At 53.9% G+C, this 26,656-nt stretch overlaps 3 protein-coding genes across 5 annotated transcripts; 2 read left to right on the forward strand and 1 right to left on the reverse strand.

Moving 5' to 3' along the window:
• Window positions 1-6,585: 6,585 nt before the first annotated feature.
• On the reverse strand, window positions 6,586-8,319 carry TMEM256 (transmembrane protein 256). Its single transcript, XM_037492442.2, has 4 exons — window positions 8,202-8,319; window positions 7,870-7,901; window positions 7,548-7,628; window positions 6,586-7,452 (listed from the first exon to the last, which is right to left on the reverse strand). Exons 1-4 carry the CDS (start codon window positions 8,284-8,286, stop codon window positions 7,309-7,311), a joined length of 342 nt encoding a protein of 113 aa, XP_037348339.1. The 5' UTR covers window positions 8,287-8,319; the 3' UTR covers window positions 6,586-7,308.
• Window positions 8,320-9,612: 1,293 nt separating this feature from the next.
• Window positions 9,613-24,089, forward strand: NLGN2 (neuroligin 2). 2 transcript variants are annotated; one of them, XM_037492804.2, is made up of 8 exons: window positions 9,613-9,809; window positions 12,277-12,973; window positions 16,166-16,216; window positions 18,303-18,452; window positions 18,621-18,806; window positions 18,917-19,109; window positions 19,465-20,061; window positions 20,847-24,089. In XM_037492804.2, the coding sequence occupies exons 2-8, from the start codon at window positions 12,517-12,519 to the stop codon at window positions 21,715-21,717; spliced, it is 2,505 nt and encodes an 834-aa protein (XP_037348701.1). In that variant the 5' UTR covers window positions 9,613-9,809; window positions 12,277-12,516; the 3' UTR covers window positions 21,718-24,089. The 2 variants fall into 2 exon arrangements, with proteins under 2 accessions (XP_037348701.1, XP_054544928.1); XM_054688953.1 differs by having other exon boundaries at window positions 9,713-9,809; window positions 11,860-12,973.
• A 124-nt stretch (window positions 24,090-24,213) lies between these two features.
• SPEM1 (spermatid maturation 1) lies at window positions 24,214-25,537 on the forward strand. 2 transcript variants are annotated; one of them, XM_037492805.2, is made up of 3 exons: window positions 24,214-24,416; window positions 24,517-24,574; window positions 24,756-25,537. In XM_037492805.2, exons 1-3 carry the CDS (start codon window positions 24,273-24,275, stop codon window positions 25,499-25,501), a joined length of 948 nt encoding a protein of 315 aa, XP_037348702.1. In that variant the 5' UTR covers window positions 24,214-24,272; the 3' UTR covers window positions 25,502-25,537. The 2 variants fall into 2 exon arrangements, with proteins under 2 accessions (XP_037348702.1, XP_037348703.1); XM_037492806.2 differs by having other exon boundaries at window positions 24,214-24,407.
• Window positions 25,538-26,656: the final 1,119 nt, after the last annotated feature.

Raw genomic sequence — 26,656 nt, forward strand, 5'->3', positions numbered from 1 at the left:
GCAGACGCCGGGTGCCTGGTGCCCCTCGGTGGGAAAATAGGGCCGCTGGCGCCCCGGAGGGCCCCAGGCTTCTCCTCCGAGGGCGGTTGGGGCCTCGCTGACGCAGTGGAACACCCTTCGCACTCACTGCCTTCCAGGCCTGGCTCCTGGCTCCCTTCACTTACCGCCCTGACGCAGCAGTGACCCACACAGACGCCTTGCAATGAGAGTGCTTCCTGCATTTCCCCCCAGCAAGGCAGGCCTACGACAGGACACCAAACTCAGTAATGCGTGCGTGAATGAAGTGAGGCTCAGGGCGGGCCAGAAGAGGCAACGTGGTCAGAAGGAAACGCTTCCCGTCAGAATCACTTAGTTCTGTCCTGAGCTACGGTTCACAAGCATGAAGAAGTCCTGGGCCTTGGAAGTCTATTGGATGAGTGACGAGAGAGTTTAGAGAGTGAGGCTGGCCCAAGTGCTCCTGGAAGCTGTAAGCCCACTGAAAGATTTTTAAGGCTGAGGGAGAAGGTTAAATTTGTGTTAAATTGGACCATTAAAACTGCAACGTGGAGAACAAAAAAGCAGCCAGGCTGGATTGCTTGCAGTAGTCTGGGAGAAAGGATGATTATGATAGTGCAGATAGGCAAAAGTGGCAGATTTTGGAGATATTTAGACAATAATATAGTTGGGGTGTGAGATGTGGAGGTGAGGAGACCACTGCATGACCCCAGGTGCCTGTCGTAATCAGGCAAATCCAAGTGTCACTCATCAAGATAGCATGGGGAGAAGCAGATTTGGGAATTCTTTTGTCACTATGTCCATGTTTCTTGGACTTGATCAGCCACTCCCACAGCTTTAGTCACAAGTGCCTAACCTCTCCCCTGGGATCCCATAGTACCTCAGATTATACATGGCCCAAACCATGAACTAGCAAATATACCAAAGAGACATAAATGTTCCAAAATTCAGTTGACAAAGCTTTAGTATCTACTATATGTCAAACAGCATTTAAGGTGATAGGATAGGAATACACAGTAGTTTATTTTTTTAATTAACAAAAATTCCTGATCTTCTGGGGTTTATTTACATTCTGGTGGAAAAGAAAGTACATCGAAAGTTAGATGGTGACAAACACTAGGAAGAAAAATAAACCAGAGTGAGGAGGATAGAGAGTGGTAGGCACTCTTTACAGTTTTGAAGAGGATGAACTAGGAAAGCATGGCCGAGATGATGAAGGTACTAAAGAAGTCACACAGACTTCTAGGTGAAGTGTTTCAGGCTAAGGGAACAAGGGCAAAGGCCCTGAGACAAAGGCCTCTCTGCTCTTATATAGGATGTGAGGAAATGAAAAGTCAAAACTGACCCAGGCTTAACAGGGAAACCCTTCAGAGTGTGAGGCTCTACCCATTTCCTTCTGGTCCACTCCATCCTGACCTCCAGCCATTCCTGTTGTCTCTTTTGACTTATTACCAGAATGATGATGTCCCTTTTTTTCTGGTGAACAATTGATGCTAAAAACCCAGCAAATGGACCTAAATCTCATAATCCCCAGAGGCAAAACTGAGTATCTGCTTGTAACACTGAACATGTTGTATCAAATGATCTTTTTTTAAAGATTTATTTATGCATACAAGAACTGGGGTGTAAGGCAGAGGTGCAGGCATGGGTGGGGTGAGAGGATTCACCTGAGAGAGTGGGGAGCAGAACAGGCAGATCTACTGAAATACACTGCTGAGGGGACCAGCGGGCCTGGCAGGAGAGGTCTGTTGCGCCAGGTGGGTAGCTCCTGGCTGGCCCGGAATCGAAGTCAGGCCGAAGGGGTAATAGTGCTGACACTTAACCCCTAGGCCACCTGGGAAGCCCCTCAAATGATCTTTTTATTTTTATTTTTTTATAAGAATCATTAATTTTTTTTAAGATTGATTTATTTATTTATACATACAAGCACTGGGTACAGTCAGAATCGCGGGAGGGTGAGAGAATTCACCAGAGCCAGAGCGGGGAGCAGAGCAGGCAGAAGGACTGAAGTACACTGCTGAGGGGAGCAGTGCGCCATGTGGGATCCTCCTCCAGTGGCCAGGGAGCAGCCGGGGATCGAACCGGCGCTGCAGAGGCTGCGGGCAGCTTCGCAACCCAGTGCTCAACCACTGCGCCACCGGGGAGGCCCTCAAATGATCTTTTTAAAGGGTCTGTCTTCACTATCAGAATCTGAGTTTTATGGTAGGTACAAGAACTTATCTCTGGAAACTGAACAAAAGAGTGTGAATTACAGTTAACCCAGGCGCTACCTGTAAGATTACTTCACCTCTTAGTTTCATTTTCTACTAACTTGCAGGGACACTGCTGAGAACACTGGACACAATGTGCAGTAATAGCAGGGGCCAGATATCAAATAGGCCTTATTTGTCTGCTTTCCCAAGAGCCCAGCCCACTGGCAGGCCCAAAGCAAAGGTGTAGGAGGTGGTCATTCCAGATGCTGAGGTCTGCTTAACCTGAAAATTCCCTGTGCTCCAGATGCTGCCTAAGATAAAGGATAGACATGCAGCAAGACTACTGGACTTTAAGAATTCCAGGAATCTACTAATGGCTCTGCCACTTGTACTTGGGGTGCTCTGAAGTCTTATTTACTTGCCTTTAAAATGAATGTTATAACCGTCTATTACTAGACCTGAAGTCATGCCTCCTATCCTGATATGTATGCTTCAGTGGTTCTCCATTGCTCTCTGAAGCTATACCTCTCTCAGCTCCAGGTACTTGACCCTTCGCCCCTACTATCCTCATCTTTCAGTACTGACCCTCTGATCTTCAAATCAGCCACCAGGAATTATTTCAGGTCTCAAATGCACTGGGCTTTCTCTTGCTTCAGGGTTGCCTCAAAAGCTCTTGCCTTGGTCTGGAACACACCCCTCTCCTTCATCACCTAACTCCCCCTTGTCTACCCTGAACACTACTACAGTGCAGCTGCTACAGGAGTCTGGAGCTCCGTAGGTATAGGGTGAGAAATAGAGATTCTGGACTTAAAAGTATGCAGATTGTATTTAAAGATATGGAGCTGAACAGGTTACATAAAAATCCTCAGAGAAATGGCATGTAATTTTTTTATATGTAGAAGTCAGAAAAACTAAGTATGTACCTCTAATATACTATCATGTGCTATATATTGAAGTACATATATAGATATGTACTTTCTAAAGCATTTACAAATTTAAAAGGATGAAATTAAAATACATTTTTTTAATTAAAAATTGGAAAGCATTGATTTCAACTTGCTAGAGAGGCTGGCAAAGCAGCCGCAGAGGTAGAAAAAAATAGGGGAGTGCTATCATAAAGCAATATGATGTATTTTAAGGACATTGTGGCCAACTGTGTCAAATGCTACAAAGAGGCTGAGGAAGGTGAGCTTGAAAATCATCCACTGGGTCTGGCAACCAGGAGGTCATCGTGATTCATGTCATGGGGAAGAGATGGGATAGAAATTGACCAGAGTTGGTTGCAGATCTCAGTCTCGATCTATCTCCTGAGCTCAGAAACTTCCTTGGGCTCCCCAGCTATCTGCCTGGTGCCTCCACTTGAATGTCTCCTGGGCATTTCAGAAGCAACAAGGCCAAAACTGACCTCTGTTTAACCAAGTGTGTAAACCAGAGATCCTTCTTGTTACATCAAATCCATCAGCAAGTCCTATCAGCACTGTCTTCAAAATATTTTCAAATTGCACCCTTTTCACCATCTCTACTGCCCTAAGCCAAGCCACTATCAACGTCTCACACTTGGTCCTCTTTGGTGGCCTCATCACTGATCACCCTGTTGTCATCGTTGCCTTTCTCTGGTTCTCCAGATCTTTTATTTATTTATTTATTTTTTTTTTTTATAGAGGCATGTTTATTTATTTTTATTTATTTATTTGTTTGTTTTTGTTTATACATGCACTGGGTACAGTCAGAAGTGCGGGAGGGTGAGAGAATTCACCAGAGCCAGAGCGGGAAGCAGAGCAGGCAGAAGGACCGAAGTACACTGCTGAGGGGAGCAGCGGGCGGCAGGAGAGGTCTGCGCGCCATGTGGGACCCTCGCTGGTGGCAGGGGAGCAGCCGGGGATCGAACCGGCGCCGCCGAGGCCGCGGGCAGCTTCGCAACCCAGTGCTCAACCGCTGCGCCACCGGGGAGGCCCAATCTTTTATTTATTTTTAAAGATTTATTTACTTATGCATACAAGAGGTTCGGTGTAGACCAGAGGTGTGGGGTGAGAGGATTTTTCAGAGACTTAATACACTGAAATACAGTGCTGAGGGGGGCCTTCCCTGGTGGCGCAGCGGTTGAGCGCTGGGCTGCGAAGCTGCCCACAGCCTCTGCAGCGGAGGTTCACCGGTCTGATCACCGGGGAAGGGACCCCTCAGCAGTGTATTTCATCTGTCTGCCTGTTCTCCTCCCCACTCTTGCTCTGGTGAATCCTCTCACCCTCCTGCGCTTCTGACTGTACCCAGTGCTTGTATAAATAAATCTTAAAAAAAAAAAAAAAAAAAACCTGACTCTAAAAAAAAAAAAAATACAGTGCTGAGGGGAGCAGCAGGTGAGACAGGAGAGGTCTGCTGTGCCATGTGGGTCACCTCCTTGGCCAGGGATCGAACTCTTGCTGCAGTGACTGCGGATTACTTCATAGTACTGAGATTTAACCCCTTGTGCCACCAGGGAGACCACCGGGTTCTCCAGATCTTTTATTTTTTTAAGAATTATTTATTTATGTATATAAGAACTGTGGCACAGGCCAAAGGTGTGGGGGAGTGTGAGAGGATTTGCCAGAGACAGAGTGGGGAACACAACAGGCAGACTGACTGAAATACACTGCTGAGGGGAGCAGTGGGCAAGTCAGGAGAGGTCTGCTGAGCCATGTGGGTAACTCCCTGGCCAGGGATCGAACTGTGCTGCAGTGGCTGCAGATAGCTTCATAGGTTGCGTCCTAACCCCTTGTGGCACCAGAGAAACCCCTCCAGATATTTTAAATGAAATAAAGCAGATCCCAGCACTCTCATTTTAAATGTTTGAATGCCTTACTGTTGCACTGCAAATAAATTCTGAGTGTCTAACCATTGACTTTAAGGTCTTCATTGGCCATCTTGGACCCCCTGATCACATGTCAGTCACACTGGCTCTGCTTTCTCCAGCTCTCCAAAATTTTTTCTGCCTCAAGGATTTTGAAACTGCTCCTTTTTGGTCTGTTTTACCAACTATTCATTCTGCCAAGCTTACATTTTCTACTTTGTGCATGTTTAGCTCTAGCTTCAATGGACCTCCTCTGCAAGGCATTTCTATCTGAAGGGATATCCCGGTCTCATTCATCCACTGTCTCCCTATTCTTTCCCTCAAGCACATAACTCATATCATAATATATTTGTGTGTTTAGCTGTCTTTTTTCAAGATTTATTTTATGCATACAAGAACTGGGGTACAGGCCAGAGGTGCAGGGGGTGAGAGGATTCACCAGAGACAGAGTGGGGAACAACACAGGCAAATTTACTGAAATACACTGCTAAGGGAGCAGCAGGCCAGACAGGAGAGGTGTGCTGCACCATGTGGGTTAGCTCCCTTGATGGGGATTGAACTCATGTAGCAGTGGCTGGTGATAGATTGATAGCACTGAGACTTTAACCCCTGAGCCACCAGGGAGGCCCTGTGTGTTTAGCTGTTTAAGTTCCATTTCTACATGAGATGGGAAACTGCACAAAAGACTGCACATCTTATTCATGAATTTCCTTGAAATATATCTGACACAGGATCAACACTAAATGAGAACTGGTTTAATAAATGATACCCCCTAAATATCCTCCAGATCTCCACATGCTGTGCCTTGCCACCTTTTTTCCTTTTCTGTTTCAGAAACTCAGCCCACACTTATGACTCCAGTGAGGGCCTCCTTGGTGGCGCAATGGATTAAGACACAACCTATGAAGTTATCCACAGCCTCTGCAGCATGTGTTCAATCCCCGGCCAGGGAGCTACCCACATGGCGCAGCAGACCTCTCCTGACTCACCCGCTGCTCCCCTCAGCAGTGTATTTTAGTAGATCTGCCTGTTCTGCTCCCCACTCTTTCTGGTGAATCCTCTCAACTCCCACAGCTCTGGCCTGTACCCCAATTCTTGTATGTATAAATAAATATTATAAAAAAAAAAGACTCCAGTGGCTCCATACCTTCTGTCCCACCTTCTCTTTGTTCAGTTTTCTCCACACAATAGAGCTCCTTTAAGGATCATCTCAAGCACTATGAAGCATTTTCTGCCTTGCTTTGAACCCAGAAGTATTTTGCAACTTAATGGCACTCCTTCTGTCCTGCTTTGCCTAAACTCTGACTCGTGGAGGGATTAAAGTCTCAGGGCTATAAAGCTATCTCCAGCCAACTGCCAGGAGTTTGATCCTCAGCAAGGGAGCAAACACACGTGGCACAGCAGACCTCTCCTTTCTCTCCCACTGCTTCCCTCAGCAGTGTTATTTCAGTAGATCCACCTGTTCTGCTCCCCACTCTGTCTCTGGTGAATCCTCTCACCACCACCGCTCATCCCCCTGCCCTCCAACTCTGGCCTATACCCCAGTTCTTATATGTATAAATAAATAAAAATAAATCTTTTTAAGGGATTTATTTTTATCTATTTATGCATTCAAAAACTGGGGTACAGGCCAGAGGTGAGGGAGGAGGGATGAAAGGACTCACAAGAGACAGAGTGGGGAGCAGAACAGGTAGACTGACTGAAATACACTGCTGAGGGGAGCAGCGGGCGAGTCAGGAGAGGTCTGCTGCGCCATGTAGGTCACGTCTTTGGCCAGGGATCGAAATCGTGCTGCAGTGGCTGCAGACTGCTTCATAGTGCTGTGACTTAACCCTTTGCGCCACCATGGAGAACCCAATAAAAATAAATCTTAAAAAAAAAATAAACTCTGACTCATGGAGTGAGTAAATATGTAGGATGACAGGGCAAAAATCTGCTACCCTATAGTTATCTTCAAATTATAATGAGCATCAGAACCACAAGATAAGTTTATCAGAGTATTGATTCTAAGACCCCAAGGAGGTCTTCACTAAGAATGAACATTATTCAAGCATATTATGGCCACCAGTTAAGATCCTCATAAAAAGTAACTTGAAGCAATTTGAATCCTCAGGCTGGAGGTTCACTGATTCCCTCCCTTAGGGAAGGGAGGGAGTTCAGAGTTTGAAAATCCCTACCCTTCCTCTTTCAAGAGGTTAGAGGAACAGATACTACAAAGTTCTTTATTTGCCTTTCTCTTTCAATCCCCTCCCAGAGCCAACACTCAAAAAATTACCCAGAAATTAAACAAAAGGAAGCTCAAAGAGCCAAGGCAAGCCATCCCAAGATTAGCAGGCTTCCTCCCACAGGGGCCAAAGTCTGGATCCTGGGGTCTCCACTCAGACCGTAGTAGTAAAAGCTGGTGCAAAATAAGGTGGTTCCAGAAGTTAGCAGTAATCCCGCCTAAAAATAGATAGAAGGCAAAATACAGGCTAGTAAGAACAGAGCAGTGAGGGAGTGGGACAGGCTTGATATGGGTTAGGTAAGGGGGAAATTACCCAGAGGGGTTTTCTGCAATGGGGCACCCCTAACAGGGCCAGGCTGTGTAAGAAGTGGTATTGGTTGGCCTTGAAAAAGAGCTGTAAGACAAAAGACAAAAGGGGTGTTTTTCCAAGCAACACAGAGCCTGAATCCCATGGGGACACAATAGACAAAATTTCACCCCACAACCCCACCTCTAAGTCCCAGTCCTCCCTCAGGCTTGCAGCTCTGGCCGCTCCAAAGACCTGCGCCGGCGCTTTCCCTACTTCTTTCAGGGACCCCAGAATTTTGGACCCTAATAGACCCTGCAGTCGGGGAGTCCCAGCGCAGTTACTTCACCTCCTTCCCGTAGGCATCAGGGAACTGGGCCCCTGTGGAAAAGAGAGGTAAAGGTTAGCAATCCTAGCGCTAGCTCCAGCCGCCCCCACTCCCGGGGGAACCCAAGTGGACATTGGCGAGACAGGGAGCCCCTAGAAGGCTTCTGATTGGTGGACACTAGCATCGGGCAGTTTGGGGAGCCAATTGGACCGGGTTGAGGGACTTTAAAAGGTTAAGGCTCCGCGGTCAGTTTGGTTCACCCGAGGCCCCGCACTACCCACAGACTCCGCCCCTGCGCCAGACCCCAAAGGTCGCCCCAAGCACAATCCCAGCTTCGTCCCCAGCCCCCTGACCGTGCGCCCCGTAGGCGGCCAAGCCTACAGCCCCGGCTCCGGACACGGCGGCGAGGCGGCGGAAAGTAGCCCCTGGCCCAGCCATGGCAGCAGATGGTCACGAGCGGAACGAACACCGCCCAGGCCACCCAAAAGGCCGGCCAATCGCGACCGCCCATGCAAATGAGGTCCACAGGTGCCCAATCCGGGTCCTGTTCATTCCAGCGTCCAGGTCCTCAGCCGGGCACTTACGCCTTTGTAAAACCTCAGATGAGTGGTGAAGACCTCCGGCGGGCGGAGAAACCAGAACCAATTAAGAGGCAGAGAGCGGAGCCGTGGGAGGCGGGACTGGAAGGGCGGGACCCGAGCATTTGCGTCACGGATTGGCCCACTTTCCAAGTTGATCGCCTCTTTTCACAACCCCCTCCTTCCTCCGGCCAATTTCCAAAGATCCAAATCCCCACGCAAAGTCCCGCCTCTTTCCCCACAGGCTCCTCCCTTTCAGCGCTGAACCAGACCCACTCCCGAATAGAGGCGGCCCAACCGACACCAAGCCCCACCCATCGTCGCTAGGTCCCGCCCACTGCCCAGGCGGCTCCTCCCCCCGCCCCGAGGGCCCGCCTTCGCCATCTGATGCCCCGCCCCGCGGCTCACCCCTCCGCGCCCCCACCTCACCTCGAGAGCCCGGCGGGTGGGAGATCTGGGGGGGCGGGGGCAGGCCGTGTCTCTCCCCAGCCCCGGCGCGCTTCGTCCACCCTCCTGTCCATCCTCCCGTCTGTCCACTCCCGCCCCTTCCACCGTCTCCAATCCCCCCGCACTGGAGGGCGGGCGGGCAGCCTGGGGAGAGCGAGGGGTGTGCGCCGCTCTCTCGGCAGGGGGCGGGGGAGGCGGCCGCGCGGTGACGCGCGGGGCTGCTGCGGCTGCTCCGCCGGCGGATCATCACTCTCGGGCTGGGATGGACGCGGGGCGGGCGGGCCCCGGAGCGCGGAGCCTGGAGTCCGGGCCTCCCGGCTGCTGAGCATGCCCTGAAGCTTCCCCTTCCCCTCACTTTCCCTCCTAAGAGCCGTTCCGACCCCCGCCCTGGGGCTCCAGACTCGGCTCCCGCCCTCCTCTGACTCCCTGGACCTCCCCCTCCCGCCCGCCCTCGGGATCGACTAGATCCCTCCCCCTCCCCGAGGATTCCGGCTGGATCTCTGCCCCTGCACCGCGGATCCTGCGCTCCCGGGCTCCGGGCCCCTGGGGATTGCTGTGGACTCCTTCTCCCGCACCCGATCCCGTAGGATCCTCCACCTCTGGTCCTTCGAAGCTGGTCCACGGAGCCAGTGGATCCCCAATTCAGTCCTGTCCCGTTGCCTCCTCCTCGCTCCGCTGTCCCCACTGCGGGGATCCCTGTTCCCGGGCTCCTCCTGACCCCATCCCCTACCTCTCCTTTCCCCGGGAATCGACTGGATCCCGGCCCCGCCCCCCGGGGCTGGGGCAATCCCCCTCCCCCGCCGGGTGAGGCGCTGCGGGCGGGGGCTGGGCCTGTGGGGCCGCGGGGGCTCAGAGGCCGCCGCCCCCCTCCTGAAGCCCGTCCGCCCCCTACTCCGAGCCCTGGATGGAGGCACCACGGCCCCAGGGCTGAGCCAGGTAGGAGCTGAGCGAGGCCGGGTGGAGGGGGCTGCGTGGCGGTCCGCTGGGGTCTCCCTTTTCTCTGTCTCTCTCCTTGCGCCTGGTTTTCCCCTGCCTGCTCTGTCTGCGTGTCTCCGCCTAGGGATGCTCTCGCCGTGTCTCTGCGTCTCGGTCTCTTTGTCTCTGCCTCTCTCCAGCCCATGAATGATCCTTTGAATGGGCCCACAGACCCCGTGTGTTCCCATCTCCCCCTCCCCCTCCTTCTCCCCTTCCCGGCCAAGCCATTTCCCCACTGCAGGAAGGGGGGGGGCCTGCGGCCTGAGCCCCCGTCCCTCTACTCTCCCCGGTTGGAGGAGTCAGGCTTGGGCAGGAATGGATAGAGCAAGACAGAGGGTTAGGGAGAAAGAGGGGGGTGCAAGATGTGGCAGTCAGAGATGGGGTGAGCAGGGGAGAGAAAATGGGGGAGAAGGAGATAGGAAAAGGCAGAGAGAGATAGAAGGGTCTTGATGGAGAAATTTGGAGAAGGGATTTGAAGGAGAGAGAAAGATGAGAAACACCAGGAGGGAGATGTAGAAGAGATGAAAAAAGACTGAGGGGCGAGAGACTGAAGGCAAGAGGCTGAGCAAGCTGGAAGAGGCCTGGAAAGATGTTTAGAGGGAGCGCTAAGGAGAGGCGAGAGATGGGGGGAGGGCTTCAGTGGGAGTGAAGAAGGGAGAGAAGCTGGCAGGGAGGAGGCCAGGGGCCCAAACTACCATAAGGGAGAGGGGGTGACTGAAGCAGACCATGTTAGTTGGAGGGGGAGGGGGCGGCATGGCCTTGGAAGCAGAGCCCAGACTGGCATGGGCTGAGAAGATCCTGAGGGAGCCAGCCCCAAGCCCCTCCAGATGATGGGGGAACAAGAGCTTAAGAGGACCTGAAGAGGGGGAGGGCATGACTGGGTGTGTGTGGTAAGGATTCCTGTGTCCTCATCTCTGGAATAAATTGACACCTGCAGAGAGCCACCCGCGGGCTGGCGCCTGGCTCTGAAAACCCCGCGTCAGCAAACAGCTCTGGTGGCTGGGTGGGGGGGGGGGAGGGCAGGGGGGGACTTGCTGAAATGACCTGGGTGCCTGCCCCTTTGATCCCACCTCTTTCCTATCTGCTATCCTGAGCACCCAGGCATCAAAGCAGCAACTGTGTGTACCGGGTGTGGGGGGAGTGGGGGGGGGCTGACAAGGGGAAGGGGAGGTGAATAGCTGGAATGGGATGAGAAGAAAACTGAGGTTTGCCCCCAGGACACAGGTCTAAATGTCCTGCATGGAACAAGAGGTGTCTGGAGTCTGAGTCTGTTCGAGAGACTGTGGGAGGGGGCAGTCAGTGGGCACATCTGATGCCCCTCAAACCTGCCTCAGCAGCTTTTCTCTCCAGCCAGGGGCCTGGTCACTAGGACTAGGCTCTGATTGGCCAACAAGGGGCAAGAGGCGGTTCTTTTAGGATTCTCTGAGCCCCCCAATTTCCTACTCCCCTCAACATGTATACTTATTCCCCTATGCTAAGGTTGGGGGAAACTCTAGCATTCTGACTCACACCTCTGCTCTCCACCTCATGCCCTAAATGAACCCTATACCCATGCTGGCCCCTTCCCCTCTTCCTCTAGACTCCCCCATTTCCAGGGTTAAAGCTGCAGCCCGTTGCCGAGGTAACATTGCGGGGCAGCATCCTGTCGCCCAGCAACCGGCTGCAGGATCACGCATCTGTCCTCGGATTTGCCCCTCCAGCATCCCTCCCTACTCTAGCCCCTGTCTCAAGGCACATGAACTTCTTAGGGAAGAAATGGAGAGGACCTGGGAGGCAAAGGACCCTCGCCCCTCAGGGCCTCACAAATCCTTAGAGATTGAGTAGTTGAAGGAAGAAGGTGCTGGGCTTGTGTGCTCCCAAGAAAGGCCAGAGTCTGGCCTGGGTTGGGGGCTCAGTGCCATGAAATTACAGCTCAGGAGTAATTAACACGTATAAACAAACCCGCCACCTTCTGCTAATTAATGACTTGGTATTTTTATTTTCTCTTCCCTATCTATCTCATCCTTCCCAGGGAGGTGGGAACTGGGACTCCTGAGTCTCTGAGGAGAGCCCACCTGGGATGGCCACGGCAGCTGCGAGGGGGTGTGCTGGGTCTGGGGAGCTGATCCTCCTTCCCTCTGGCTCTGTCCAGGACATTTTCCACATCTTGACCCCACCTACAACCTCGGACTGTTTTATCCGGGTCCCTGCCGATGGGGAAGGGGTTGTTGGGATGGGGAGGTGCCAGGAGGCCTGTGGGTGGAAAGAAGGGGGCAATTTGTTTTAATTCTAAGTCTCTAACCACTTATCTCTTCTGTTTCCCCATTCCTTTCTGTCTGCCCTGTCCATTCAATTTCCCTTCCCTTCTTCCACCTCTTCTCTGTATCTTTCTGTCTGTCTGTCTGTCTGTCTGTCTGTCTCTTGCATACCCTGTCTCTCCTCCCTGCAGGTCGGGCCTGCCTTCACCCTCTCCCACTTCCTTCCCCTTCCCCACCCCTTACCCCCTCCATGGAGAGGAACAGACCCCTACTCGGTCCAATCTAACCTAGGTCCCTCCCTACTCCCCCTCCTCCCTCCTTTCCCCGCCCCCTCCTCCCTCCGGGGGCGAGGGGGGCCTCCCTCCCTCTCCCCCCCTTCTCTCTCTCTCCGAGGGGGGGGTCCCGGGGAGGGAGGGGGGTCCCCCATCAGCATGTGGCTCCTGGCGCTGTGTCTGGTGGGGCTGGTGGGGGCTCAACGAGGGGGAGGGGGTCCTGGCGGCGGCGCCCCGGGAGGCCCGAGCTTGGGCCTCGGCAGCCTCGGGGAGGAGCGCTTCCCAGTGGTGAACACAGCCTACGGGCGAGTGCGCGGTGTGAGACGCGAGCTCAACAACGAGATCCTGGGCCCCGTCGTGCAGTTCTTGGGCGTGCCCTACGCCACGCCACCCCTGGGCGCCCGCCGCTTCCAGCCGCCTGAGGCCCCTGCCTCTTGGCCTGGCGTGCGCAACGCCACCACCCTGCCGCCCGCCTGCCCGCAGAACCTGCACGGGGCGCTACCCGCCATCATGCTGCCTGTGTGGTTCACGGACAACTTGGAGGCAGCCGCCACCTACGTGCAGAACCAGAGCGAGGACTGCCTGTACCTCAACCTCTACGTGCCCACCGAGGACGGTAAGGGCGCGGGCACCAGGCCTAGCTCCTGGTGACACAGCCCACAAACGCACATACAGACCCTCCTGCACTGGCACAGCCCCAGGGCTGGGAGCTGCCCCTTGATGGGGACAGTGAGAGGCAGTATGTCCCTGCAGGCTGTGTGCCCTCCCTCTAAGGTGGAACAGGTGCCTACCAGGAATCAATCCATCAACAACCACCCCAGAAATTCGTTGTGCCCACTTCTGGGGGAGAACACTTTGGGGGTAAGGGCAGCAGGCACTAGGCACACAGAGTGGCCAGGAGGTATTCCCTGGTGGAATACCCCCTTTAGCTACATCTGCCCCTCCAGGACCACACAGACTCCTTTCCTCCCTGGCCAGAAAGGGCAGACTTCTGTCTAGCACATCATGAACAGCCTCTCCCTTGAGCTGAATGCCTCTTTACTGTGCTCTGGCCTCTGGCCTCTATAAGCCCCCAAAAGGATCAGGGGAGCTCCCCACCAAGGGCCCTTTCACTCACAGCCCACCCATTCCCATCAGAAGCCCTTCCCTAGGGCTCTCAGTGAACTCTCTCCAGTTACTACAGCACAATTCGTGGTCTCCAGAACACTCCCCCTAGACCATTCTCTACCTGCATCCTTCTGCAAAAGAGGGTATATCAAGCAATCTGCAAAAGAGGGTATATCAGCTAACTCTTAACCACCCCAGAAGTCTGGCCTCACAAACGGACCCCATGTTATCTTTCTGTCACTACTCCAAAACACCCCACCTCCACAGAGAACTTCCACTCCTGCAGCAGCCCTCACAAGCCATTTTCCAACAACTTTACACACAGAGTTGTTAGCTAGGAACTGCTGTATGTACATTCTACCCACCCAATACCTCTACATCCTGCACTCAAGTCCCACCTGAGACTAGGAATCTCAGCTACTCAATACTCAGGTCATGTACCTGACTAACCTATACAATGCCCATGTACCCTTCACAATTCTTCACCCAGCACACACCCCACACTGTGTGGGTATGTTGTTACCTACACAGATCTATGTTCCCCAGTACCCCTGGATTTAGATCAAATGCCATAGCATATCCGTGCATAGACTATATACCCAATAACCCTGCGCCAGGACAGTGTGCTCTGCCAGGCCCCTCAGGCCAGTCCCCAACACCCTCAACACTTCTCAAACATTGCTTACCTTAACTCTCACCTAGAGAATCACCTGTACCATATCTCAGATGGTGACAACACACCCAGCAACCCTACCTCCTGTTCACAAATCAAGAATCCAACACCTTTCTCTCTGCACCCAGTCCTCTTATGCCAATCACAGAACAACTTGTACATTTCAGCCCACTCAGGTCCTTTGCCACACCGCCTACATGGCCTGTCCACCCTAGATTCCTCATACCAGCTGTGTACCCTCACACCCTAACCACCCCTCTCTGTGTAAACCATGCCTCCAGCAACCCATACGTACAATACATAGAAACAGCATCTAGCTCCAGTCCCACCCACATCCCAAGCACCCTCGTAGACCATTCACCCCAACACACACATCCTTCCCAATACCTAACACCCTGCACGCCACATAAGAATCATTCACTGCACATTCCCCTGCCCTCTGTGAATCATTCAGTCCAGTGCCACAGGACTAACCACCCCCATGTCCCCTTAAGTAGGCTGTCTCATCACACCCACCCGATGTGAAACTTTTACCCAGGGCTTCCCACCAGTGGACTGTCCACCCCAACACCTGCACCCCACCCCCATATCACCCATGCCCACACCTTCTGTATTTTTAACTGCTTACCGCAGACTTGCCTAAGGCCTGACACATTCAGGTGATCTCACTGAATCTTCACACCAGCTCTGGGAGGAAGAGGTTTGTTGACTCAGGCACACACACACACTCTTAAAATTAATACTCTCATGCACACACTTGCCCTGCTGACTTCACCCCCATCCCCATCCTGTCACAGAGAATAGGCCCTGATCCCATTGGGTCCCCAAGGGATTGTCAATTGGGAGAAGCCAAACACTTGCCTGGGCCTACTGACCTGTCCCTCCCCAGCCTGGACTCCGCTGAGGAGAAAGCAGTCAACCCAGGGGAACCCCCTCAGGCCTCTGGCTTCCAGGTCTCCCCTACCCATTCTCCCAATTTGAAAGAAGCCTGGAGCCAAACTCTGGGCCCAGTGTGAGGCCCTTCCCTGACAGTGGACATGCTTTGTGCTTGCCAGCACCTCCTGACACCTTATGTGCCAGGCTGGCTCAGAGCACCTATTCCCTATTTGTGGACTGGACCCCCAACTGGGGAGGGGTTTATTTTTGGCATTAGTGCAGGGGTGGGGGAGCCGGTGACCCAGGTGGGAAGTTCACAATTTTGTGGGGAGGAGAGTAGACCTGGGTAAGGGCTGAGGTGGGGGGCGGGGTACAGAGGGAAGAGGTGGAGTGGAGGGCAAGACCTGATGACCCTTTTCCCTGCTTCACCCCACATTGGGGAGATGGGGTGAGAAGCCAGGCCTGTATGTGTGGATGAAAGAGAAATGCAGGTGTACAAGAGGCTGGGGAGGTGGTCAGGCAGCCCTAGTGGACCTACCCACAGCCCTCCAGTGGGGAGGCTTCGAGCTATGCGCAGGCTGCCCCCTGACCCCCCTTCTACCCTCTGCCCTCCAGATTGGTCCAGAGGGAAGCAGAATCCTTTCTGCTGTGGCCCCTACTCTCTGCAGCCTGGGGGAAAAGACAGGTGCTTGGCTGGCCAAGAGGGCTTTCTTGTGTGGTGGACCCCCCAGGTGGCACAGCTGGCCTTGGGTGCCCAGGCAGAGTTCCCCTCCCCCACCCACCTCTAACGCCTTTTCATTTCCAGCAATTAGCAAACACTTCCGACAACCAAATCCTTTCCAGCCAAGTCAATATGTCTTAAGACAGGCCTCAGCCCACTCAGGCACCCCACCCCCCTGCAAACCAGCCTTTTCTTTGGGGCATGACTTTTTCTGGGGAGGGGAACAAAATTGGGTTGTAGAAACGTTTTTCTCTTTTCTTGGTTTCTTTTTCTTGCAAACAAATTTTGCTTTTTTTGGCTTATTTTTTCTGCCCCCCCCACCCTCCCCTTTTCTGCTTTCTCTCCTCCCCTCCCCATCCACCACCTCCCCCGACCCCCATCTTTCCCCACAAAATTGTCCTTTTTTCTCTGTTTTGTGTTCCCGGTCTTAGGTCCGCTCACAAAAAAACGTGACGAGGCGACGCTCAATCCGCCAGACACAGGTAGATTTAAAAATCCCGCTGCTGCATGTGGTTGCTGATAAGAGGACGCCCCTAACTAAATGCCCCCACAGCCCTCAAGGCCCCTCAGTCGTTCTCCCAACTAAAAATGAAAAAGAAAAGAAAAGAAAAATTTTTAATAATTGGAAAAAAGAATTATGAAAACTTCAAACAAAATTGGAACAATGTTGGACCCACTAGAAACCTGCACAAAAAACTAAACATGGCGAAAATAAAGTGAAAAAAATAAATTGGAATGTCAGGGAAAAAATTGGCTAAAATGTTTAGGATTTGAAAAAAATTTGGATTGTTTTGAAACTTGTGAAATGTAACATTTGAAAAAGCAATTTTAATTTGGAGCAAAACAACATTTGAAAAACAAAATTTTAAGTTGGCAAATTGATGACACAATTGAAATAGCGGAAGCCTGTTACAGTTTCCAAAGGCCTGTCAGACACAGAGAATGCAAACATTTGAAGCAAATTAAAGAATTTGGAGATTTTTCAAAACAGGGCCCAATATCTTGAAGTTTCACCACAAAATTTTGAAAAAAATTGCAAAGAATTTTTTCTTTTTTTCTTTTTTTCCAAAAACGGATCTTTTTGTTTTTTTTTTTCTTTTCTTGTTGAATCTGCCCCAGAGCTTCTTGCTTTTTGGTTGTTGTTTTTTCTTTCTTTCTTCTTTCTTGATCCTGTTTTTTTTGTTGTTGGTTTTGAATTCTTGTTGCCCCAGCCCCCATCCTGCTCCTTCCCTCTCTGACTCCCCCTCCCCCCACACTGGGAGTGGAGGTGCTGGGTGGGGAGAAGGGGGGACAATGAGGACCTTTAGGACAGGGTTTTGGAGGGATGAAAACTCCAGCCAGAACTGCGGGAAGGTCACAGGAGACTCAGGAACCAAGGGAAGAATTGAATTTGGGGAGGACACAGAGAGGGCACTGCCCACCTAGAAGCTCCTGGACAAAATCTGGCAAGGGAGGTGGCAGAGAAGGTCCTAAGAGACAGAAGGCAGGAAGCTGCCAGTGAGGAGTGGAGGAAGCTTTTTGGTGACCTGTTGGTTGACCTGGCAGGAGGCAAGTTTCTAGCAGGACGAGGATGGCTGGCAGAGGCCCAGCTTTGGAGGCCCAGGCCTTACTCTTATTTGCTGAAAGCCCAGGCAAGAAAGAGATTGCAGGTGTCAAGAAAGATGAGGACCTGTGGGCCAAGGTGACCCCAGCCTTGACAGTGTGGCCAAATTAGGGAGGGGGTGCATGGAAGGGTATTTACTATATAGCCTTGGGGGACCTCACAAGCCCTTTTAGGTACCCCCCTTTCTGTAATTAGGCATCCCTCAATCCAGTGTGGAGTGTCTCAAGGCCTTACTGCAAGTGACAGTGATCATGGGATCCTTTTGGAACTTGGCAAGAGAGGGATCCAGTGTAGAACTCCGGGCTCAGGCCAGGTTGGGGGTTCCAATACTAGAGAGCTGCACCCTGGCTTCATTAAGCAAGCTCTTTCCCACCCTGCCTCCTCCTGCCACTGTAATTAGGCTGGGGGTTGCCATGGTAACTGGGGAGGTGACCTAGAAAGGAATTAGGGCGGGGAGGAGACCAAGCCCCCAGGGACCCTAGGGCCTGGCACCCCCTCACCCACAGACCAGACTCCCACGTGGAGCTGAGGCCCAAGGTCTAAGTCTGAGGAAATGCCAGGACCCTCCCAGCATCTCTGCTCTAGATCCAGTCTTGGGGACTTGGTCTTCCTGGGAGCAGGAAGGCAATTTGCTGTGTGAGTGGGGAGAGGGGGTTCCCTGGATCCAGCAGATGTCCAGAGGAGGGCCCTCCCACTCCCACCTCTATTAGGCTTCTTGAAAAGTCTGCCCAGCATTCCCTAGAGGTGCTGTGGAACAGGCTGTAGGAAGTGGGGAGGGGCTTTCTGCCAGACTAGCTGGGGAGGGAGGGAGGGGAATCCGGTCTTGCCCCCCAGGGACGGGAGTGACATATCCCCTGAGCTCCCGGCTGTTCCTCAGCAGGCCTGGGAGCTGGGCAGTGCTGCTTCTGGACTGACTGTGTCCTTGTCCTACCCCCGGCCCACCTGCCCACCCCTTCCCCACGCAGATATCCGGGACTCTGGGAAGAAGCCCGTGATGCTGTTTCTGCACGGCGGCTCCTACATGGAGGGCACTGGGAACATGTTCGATGGCTCCGTCCTGGCCGCCTATGGCAACGTCATTGTAGCCACGCTCAACTACCGACTTGGGGTGCTCGGTGAGGGTGGGCAGCTTAACTTTAGAGGCTGGGAGGGGGGTCTGGTGGGTGGGGTTCCTCTAAACCCAGAAGAAGCAGAATGGCTTCTGGACTGGACTGAACAGCCCAGAAAAGGGTCAAGGGTGCTGTGACATCCCCAGAGAGCCCCCTTTCTTCCTCTATCCCCAGGTTTTCTCAGCACCGGGGACCAGGCTGCAAAAGGCAACTATGGGCTCCTGGACCAGATTCAAGCCCTGCGCTGGCTCAGTGAAAACATTGCCCACTTTGGGGGTGATCCTGAGCGTATCACCATCTTTGGGTCTGGGGCAGGTGCCTCGTGTGTCAACCTTTTGATCCTCTCTCACCATTCGGAAGGTACCAACAACCTGCTCTTCCCTTCCACTTTTCCATGCCCCTGATCCCACCAAATCCCCCTTCTCCTTTGGTCTGATACAGCCCAGCCAGAAGCCTGTCTGTCCCTCCAGGGTTGTTCCAGAAGGCCATTGCCCAGAGTGGCACTGCCATCTCCAGCTGGTCTGTCAACTACCAGCCACTCAAATACACGCGACTGCTAGCAGCCAAAGTCGGCTGTGACCGGGAGGACAGTGCTGAAGCTGTAGAGTGTCTGCGCCGGAAGTCTTCCCGGGAGCTGGTGGACCAGGATGTGCAGCCTGCCCGGTATGGGGGTAGAGAGGGCCAGGTCCAGGCCTTCGCTCTCCTTGCTACTTCCAAGGAGGTTGAGAAGTGCCTGCAGGCATTCTTTTGGTAAGGAGAGGTAGGCCTCTAGTGGCCCTGCCTTCTCTCAGAAGCCTTCCTTAAGTAGAGGCACCAAAACAGAGCAAGTGTGCAGGAGGTACCCTGAAATGCTTCAGGGGGAACTTCCCAAGACCAAGTGCTCTGAATGACTCCTAGATTTTAACTTGGGGAGAAGGTTCTTCCAGGCACAGGGAAGAGCCCTCATGTGAGCTCAGCGGGCTGTGAGCTGAGAGGAGGCCAGTGAGCAGGTGATGAGACTCTGACCCCTTCTCCCCAGCTACCATATTGCCTTTGGGCCCGTGGTGGACGGTGACGTCGTCCCTGATGACCCCGAGATCCTCATGCAGCAGGGAGAATTCCTCAATTATGATATGCTCATCGGCGTCAATCAAGGAGAGGGCCTCAAGTTCGTGGAGGACTCTGCAGAGAGTGAGGATGGCGTATCTGCGAGCGCCTTTGACTTCACAGTCTCCAACTTTGTAGACAACCTGTATGGTTACCCAGAAGGCAAGGATGTGCTGCGGGAAACCATCAAGTTTATGTACACAGACTGGGCCGACCGGGACAATGGTGAGATGCGGCGCAAGACCCTGCTGGCGCTCTTTACTGACCACCAGTGGGTGGCACCGGCTGTGGCCACCGCCAAGCTACACGCCGACTACCAGTCCCCTGTCTACTTCTACACCTTCTACCACCACTGCCAGGCTGAGGGGCGGCCCGAGTGGGCAGACGCAGCACATGGCGACGAGCTCCCCTACGTCTTTGGTGTGCCCATGGTGGGTGCCACTGATCTCTTCCCCTGCAACTTCTCCAAGAATGACGTCATGCTCAGCGCTGTGGTCATGACCTACTGGACCAACTTCGCCAAGACTGGGTGAGGGCCAAAAGGGCTGGGTGGGGCACCTCTGCAGGCAAAGGCATACATCCCCTCCACCCTCACCCTTGCACATGAGATCCTTCCTCCGTGAAGGCACTCTTGTGTTGGTTCAGACACCTGCTGGACACCTTCTCTGTGCGAGGCACTGAGCTGTGTGTGGAAATTCAGCAGAGAGAGAGAGGTCCTGTCCTTTCTGGGGTGGGCTCCTTGGGGGCTTTGACTCTGGATCTCTCTCTCCTTCCCTGCCTTGCCCACCTTTTTCTCCTCCCAGCTCTGCCCCTCTGCCTGACTGCTCTGGTTGGTGTCTGATTATGTGTAAGGACTTGTATCTGTCTCTTTAGTGCTGTCTGCAGCTCCCTCTTGAAATCCATTGCTATTTCTCCCTTTCTGCTCTCTTTGCTCTGTTTCCTCTTTGCTTACCTGTTTCACCCTGGGCAACTCTCCTGTTTGTTGCTCTGTTTCTGTGTCTCTGTGTCACGCACTCTCAGCCTCTGCCTCTCTCACTGGCTGTCTCTTTCTCTGCCTCTGCCTCTGCTCCTCTGTTCTCCTCTGTAGCATGTCTCTAAACCCATTTGTCTCTCTGTCCCTTTCTTTGGCAGTTTCTCTGTCTCTTCATCTTCATCCTTGTCTCTCTCTCTCTCTCTCTCTCTCTCTCTCTCTGAGTTTCTGTCTCCCGGCTCTCTGTATCTCTGTCACTTTCTAACCCCCTCTTCCTTCCCCACTCCTACTCCTGGCGGAGCCTCACCCTCACTCTTCCTTCCCCTGCCCTCCTGTGCCCACAGTGACCCCAACCAGCCAGTGCCACAGGACACCAAGTTCATTCACACCAAGCCCAACCGCTTTGAGGAGGTGGTGTGGAGCAAGTTCAACAGCAAGGAGAAGCAGTACCTGCACATCGGCTTGAAGCCTCGCGTGCGTGACAACTACCGCGCCAACAAGGTGGCCTTCTGGCTGGAGCTCGTGCCTCACCTGCACAACCTGCACACGGAGCTCTTCACCACCACCACGCGCCTGCCTCCCTACGCCACACGCTGGCCTCGCCCACCCCAAGGTGCCCCGGGCACACGCCGGCCCCCACCGCCTGCCACCCTGCCTCCTGAGCCTGAGCCTGAGCCAGGGCCTCGGGCCTATGACCGCTTCCCCGGGGACTCCCGAGACTACTCCACGGAGCTAAGCGTCACTGTGGCCGTGGGCGCCTCCCTCCTCTTCCTCAACATCCTCGCCTTTGCCGCCCTCTACTACAAGCGGGACCGGCGGCAGGAGCTGCGGTGCAGGCGGCTCAGCCCACCTGGTGGCTCCGGCTCTGGTGTGCCTGGTGGGGGCCCCCTGCTTCCCACTGCAGGCCGAGAGTTGCCACCAGAGGAGGAGCTGGTGTCATTGCAGCTGAAGCGGGGTGGTGGCGTTGGGGCGGACCCTGCTGAGGCCCTGCGCCCCGCCTGCCCACCCGACTACACCCTGGCCCTGCGCCGGGCACCGGACGATGTGCCTCTCTTGGCCCCCGGGGCCCTGACCCTGCTGCCCAGTGGCCTGGGGCCACCGCCACCCCCACCACCACCCTCCCTTCATCCCTTTGGGCCCTTTCCCCCGCCACCCCCCACCGCTACCAGCCACAACAACACGCTACCCCACCCCCACTCCACCACTCGGGTATAGGGAGCAGCTTGGGGAGGCCCTCCTCCCCAGCACTCCTGGCCGCCCGGGGGAAGTGCCACTCGGAAGGCAGGGAGGACAATTTGGCAACAGGCTTTTCTCATGTGGAGTTGTCACACGTCGAGAGCATTAGGTGGACATGGGTTTCCTCACCGGGACGTGTTTCTCCCATGCAGAGAGGCCCATTCTCTTCTCTGGACCTGGGCCTTTGAACAACTGGGGGGTGATTTTTCCCCTCCCTTGGGACACCAGTCTTGGGTGTGTGGAAACGTGGAAGTATTTTCCCACGTGGAGGTGTGCTTTCTCACGAGGGGGTATGTTTTCCCATGTGCAGGGTGAGGTTTTTTTTTGCCGCCCTGGACACATGCTGACCCCCTCAAAAAATTTCTGTGGGGATTTGTACCCCAGAATCCTGTTCCCTTAATGCCTTTTCCCACCTCCTCTCTGCTCCCCACCCCATGGAGACCCTGGATGTGGTATGTTCACATATAGTGACCGTTGGCCAACAGACAACAGGGTGGTGCCCGGGAAGTAGCGAGGAAATCAGCCCCCCTCCCTGCCCCACTCCCCACTCTACCCCAGCAAAGCATGTTTATCCCCCATGGCACAAGTCAGGGGAAGCACGTTCTCTAGGTGACAGAGAGACACAGATTTCCTGCCAGGAGGAAGCAAGGAGTTCCCTGCATCCCTGTGCTATCTGGGAATTGTTTTCCCATGGGTCCAGGATACATTTCTCTGAGTAGAAACATGGCTTGCATGTGGATGTGTGTTTTCCCATGCAGACAGTCCCTTTCTCCCCAGCACTTCCCTGCATCCCCCAGGCCTCAGGCCCAGCACTTAATTCTTCCTCAGACAGCAGGTGGGAACAGACTTCTAGCTGACAGAAGCTGAGGGGATGTAAAAAACCCTGAGGGGAGGGCTTTGCCCCTCCCTCCCCCAGAGAAGCTGAGTTGGGGGTGGGGGGGAGTGGCACCTGCCACCCACAGAGGCCAAAGCCCTCACTGGGGTTTGAGGACAGCCTTTTCCTCTGTCCTCAAACCATTGCTCATCTGTGCCAAACTGGGTAAGTGGGTTTACTGAAGACCCCCAAATGTGCCAAGGATTCCTGGGTCCTGGGTCAGGTCATGTAAATGTGGGGGCAAGTGGGAGGGTCCTGCCTGTGTCTCGCCTCACCATACCGTGCCTCCCTCACTGCCTCATGTTTGTCTTCCTCTTTGAAGTTGCTCATATCCCTATGTCAAACCAGCTTCTCCCCTCAGCTGCCCACCTCCTTTGATCTACCTACCCCTCCCTCCCCTGACCACCAGGGCTAGAGGAAAGGAGAGATGGAGGGAAGGAGAGAAAGGGAGAAGGGTTTCATGGCACAGGTTGGGGAGAGAATGAGGTCAGCTGTGTGAGGAACAGATGGGGTGGTGGGGGACGGGGTTTGGGCAGACACCAGCAAGAAGAATTTGAAAGGACATGTGTAAGGTGACTGCCCAGCAGGGATCGAGGAGAAAGTGCTTTAAGCCTCTGGGGAAAAGAGTGCAGTCAGGAAAGGTTTTAAGGGACATCAGTGGAGAAGGGGAGAATCCTCATCTGGTGGTATTTGGTGGGTTTCTTAGTGCCAAAGTAGGGAGTGGGGTACTGTCTTCCACTGACACCCAAATCCAGAATCCCTGGCCTTGGCTCCCCAGACCTCTGCCTCCTGACCCTCCCTTCTCTTACCTCCATCCCATGAAACATTAGTTCTCCAACCCCTTCCCCTGCCTGGTCTAGCTCTTCTCCAAACAGCCATGCCCTCTAAATGCTAGGGAGCTGGACCCTAAACCCTGTAGACAGATGCCCCCAAATTGGGGCATGGGAGGGGGGCTGGGGGACCCCATGATTCAGCCACGGACTCCAATGCCCAGCCCCTCTCCCCAGAACAATTCCCTGACAATCTCATGTCCCTACTACCCCAACCCTTTGCGGCTCTGTACACATTTTTAAACCTGGCAAAAAGATGAAGAGAATATTGTAAATATAAAAGTTTAACTGTTGGTTACGCTTGCTATGATGTTAGGAGGTGAAAGGAGGGGCTCTGAAGAAACAAGTCTTGGGGAATTGACTCTACCGTGAAGGAGGGGTCCCAGCCCACAACCCTTTTCCGTGAACAGCTCCAGGGTCTGAGAGAAAAAGGGAGTAGGTGCTAGGGTAAGGTTGCCATGGTGATAGGATTGTGTGGGGAATTAGGATCAGGACCCTTAATGTCTGTGCAGAGGTCACTGCCTGTTTGGAGAAGGATCCAGCAGAGGCTGATGGGAGCAGATACCAGGCAGGCCAGAGGACCTGTGGACTGGTCCGGTGGCTGACTACAGGAGTGGTATACAAGGTGAATTGACCTCTGTCAAGGCCTGGCTCAGGCTAAAGGGTCAACCGTGAGCCCGGGACTCTTCCTCTTGGCACATTGTGAGGGAGAACCAGCATCATTGTGACCCGCTTACCCCCAGGAGCCTCTGGGACAGGTAGGTGCCACTGGATACTGTAGGCACAGTAGGCCCGGGGGTCTAAGGGCCCCGGCGGTCCTAAGGACCCCCATGGCCATGGCTGAGCAGCCACGGCCTGGGTGGACCTCGTATCACAATCCTCACACCAACAACTGCCAGGACCTGGGTAACTCCATCCTGTTGCTGTTGGGCCTCATCATCTGTATTAACATTGGCATCAATATGGTGACGCTGGTCAGGGTGGGGCTTGGATGGGAGGGTGCTGGCAGGATGGATGGGGGGCAGGCCTGTTGGCCAGGGCCTACCTGCGGTCACTATTTCCTCCCCTACCTAGCTCTGGAACAGACTCCGTGGCTTCTTAAACCAAGTGTTCCATATTATGTGTGAGAAAGGTAAGCAGGGGCTAGGGTTTTGGAGTGGGAGGGGCAGAAACCAGGCATTCTCACGCTGGCCCTAAAATGACTCCCCTCACTCAGACACCATATCTGTGCAGCTTCTCTCCCTGTACCCTGCCTCTCCATCCCTGTGAATGTCAGCTTCCCCATCAGCCTCTCACCTCTCCCCGATTCACAGAGGCTAAGCCATGCCCGCCTGAGAAGCAGACCCAGCCCCCAAAGGAGAGCTCCCCTACAGTCCACCTTCGATGCACCATGGACCCTGTACAAATGACTGTGACCCCTCCACCCATTCGCCGCCATCGCCGCCGTAGGGGCTCTTCACGTCGCCGTGCCCACCGCCCTGTAGCCTGGGGCCGTGACACTGACGAGGAAGAGAAGGCCCCACGACATTGCCCAGCATTCTGTTCCCACAACTGGGATGTCCCTCCACACTGGGAAGGTTTCCGCTCTACCCAGGGGGTCTGGGTTCCCTGGGCCCAGGATGCTCCAGAGCCCCCTACTCAGACTATCCGCTTCCAGCAAATTGAAAGGCCCCTAACAACAGAGATGCGATCAGAGCTGGGCCTTGAGGCATACGTGTACCCTGTGAACCCTCCACCCCCCAGCCCTCAGGCCCCGAACCATAAGAACAATGGAGCAGGGGCAGAGGCAGGGGCTGGGGCAGAGCAGGAGCAGGGCTCTCCCGCCCCACCACCCATCCACGGCCCAGCATTTGTCCCAGAAGTCCCCCGGCGTGGCTCCTCAGCCCGCATAGTGTATGATGCACGAGAAGTGAGGCGGCGACTTCGAGAGCTGACCCGGGAGGTGGAGGCCCTGTCCCACTGTTACCCTATGATCACTGAACACAGCCCCGTGGCTCCAGAAGTAGGCAAGGAATGGATATACCGTCACTTGCCAGAGAAGTGCCTGGGAGAACAATAAAAAGAAGTGAGGTGGAGATGGTTTGTGGTGGTGTGAGGAGGGGCAGGGCCCACAAGCACCCAGAAACCCTGATTGCTAGGGGAATTATCTCCCTGGCAACAAGACCTAGAGAATCCTGGGGACCTTCACCACCCTCTTGGCCTCCACAGGCCCTGTCTTCAACCCTCTTCCAGGCCTTTTTTAGTTTCAAGATGACTCTATCCACTCTTTTTGTTTTTAACATTTTAAAATTTTTATTATTTTAGCTTAGGAGGACTGGCTGTAGGCCAGAGGTGTGGCGGAGGGGCGGTAAGAGGAGTCACCAGAGACAGAGTAGGAAGCAGCACAGGAGATTTACTGAAATGCACTGCTGAGGGGAGCATCAGGGGAAACAAGAGTGGTCTGCTGTACCATGTGGGTCAGCTTCCTGGCCAGGGATCGAATTCAGGCCCCCACGGTGGACCTTCAATGTAGTAACGCTGAGACTTAATCCCTAGGCCACCAGGGAGGCCCTATCACGTCTGTTTTATGTTCAGAGATGACCCCCAATCCCATCCCAGATCCTGAGTGGCCTGCAATAGAGCGACTGGATCAAAGCTGGATGAAGCATCATCCCCATTGCCCTAGCCACCCATAAGCCTGATTCCTGCCGGAGCCCAGATTTAGGTTACAACAACAGATGAGGCGTGGTTCCCTCTCAAGCCCTAGTTTCTAGGGGAGGGATGACTGAGAGTGAAGTTCCTTGAAGTTCCCTTAGCTCCTGTACATTTGAGCAGGCTTGAAGCAGAAGACGAAATATTGGAGGGCTACCTCATTATCACATCACACCCCTGAGTGACCTGACTCTTCTGGTTTTTTTTTTAAAGATTTATTTATTTATGATACAAGAACTGGGGTACAGGCCAGAGGTGTGGGGGGGTGAGAGGACTCTCCGGAGACACAGTGGGGAGCAGAACAGGCAGGCTGACCGAAATACACTGCTGAGGGGAGCAGTGGGCGAGTCAGGAGAGGTCTGCTGCATCATGTAGGTAGCTCCATGAGCAGGCATCAACCTCGTGGTACAATGACTGCAGATAACTTCATAGGTTAAATCTTAACCCCTTGTGCCACCAGGGAGGACTCCTTACTCTTCTGATTGGCATCTTCATGTCACAAATGAGGCGACTAAGGCCCAGA

This window comes from Talpa occidentalis, unplaced genomic scaffold (genome assembly GCF_014898055.3).
Source record: "Talpa occidentalis isolate TD23 unplaced genomic scaffold, MPIMG_talOcc4v2.1 talOcc4.7, whole genome shotgun sequence".
NCBI classification, from domain to species: domain Eukaryota; kingdom Metazoa; phylum Chordata; class Mammalia; order Eulipotyphla; family Talpidae; genus Talpa; species Talpa occidentalis.

What these genes read in the sequence shown, in the direction of transcription:
- TMEM256 (XM_037492442.2), bottom strand. Translation starts at nt 8,286, where the DNA reads ATGGCTGGGCCAGGGGCTACTTTCCGCCGCCTCGCCGCCGTGTCCGGA. An exon ending in GGCCGCCTACGGGGCGCACG is followed by an intron (nt 7,902 to 8,201) that starts GTCAGGGGGCTG and finishes TCTTTTCCACAG; the next exon opens with GGGCCCAGTTCCCTGATGCC. An exon ending in ATTGCAGAAAACCCCTCTGG is followed by an intron (nt 7,453 to 7,547) that starts GTAATTTCCCCC and finishes ATCTATTTTTAG; the next exon opens with GCGGGATTACTGCTAACTTC.
- NLGN2 (XM_037492804.2), top strand. Translation starts at nt 12,517, where the DNA reads ATGTGGCTCCTGGCGCTGTGTCTGGTGGGGCTGGTGGGGGCTCAACGA. An exon ending in GCTCAATCCGCCAGACACAG is followed by an intron (nt 16,217 to 18,302) that starts GTAGATTTAAAA and finishes TTCCCCACGCAG; the next exon opens with ATATCCGGGACTCTGGGAAG. An exon ending in CCTCTCTCACCATTCGGAAG is followed by an intron (nt 18,807 to 18,916) that starts GTACCAACAACC and finishes CTGTCCCTCCAG; the next exon opens with GGTTGTTCCAGAAGGCCATT.
- SPEM1 (XM_037492805.2), top strand. Translation starts at nt 24,273, where the DNA reads ATGGCCATGGCTGAGCAGCCACGGCCTGGGTGGACCTCGTATCACAAT. An exon ending in GCATCAATATGGTGACGCTG is followed by an intron (nt 24,417 to 24,516) that starts GTCAGGGTGGGG and finishes TCCCCTACCTAG; the next exon opens with CTCTGGAACAGACTCCGTGG. An exon ending in CCATATTATGTGTGAGAAAG is followed by an intron (nt 24,575 to 24,755) that starts GTAAGCAGGGGC and finishes CCCGATTCACAG; the next exon opens with AGGCTAAGCCATGCCCGCCT.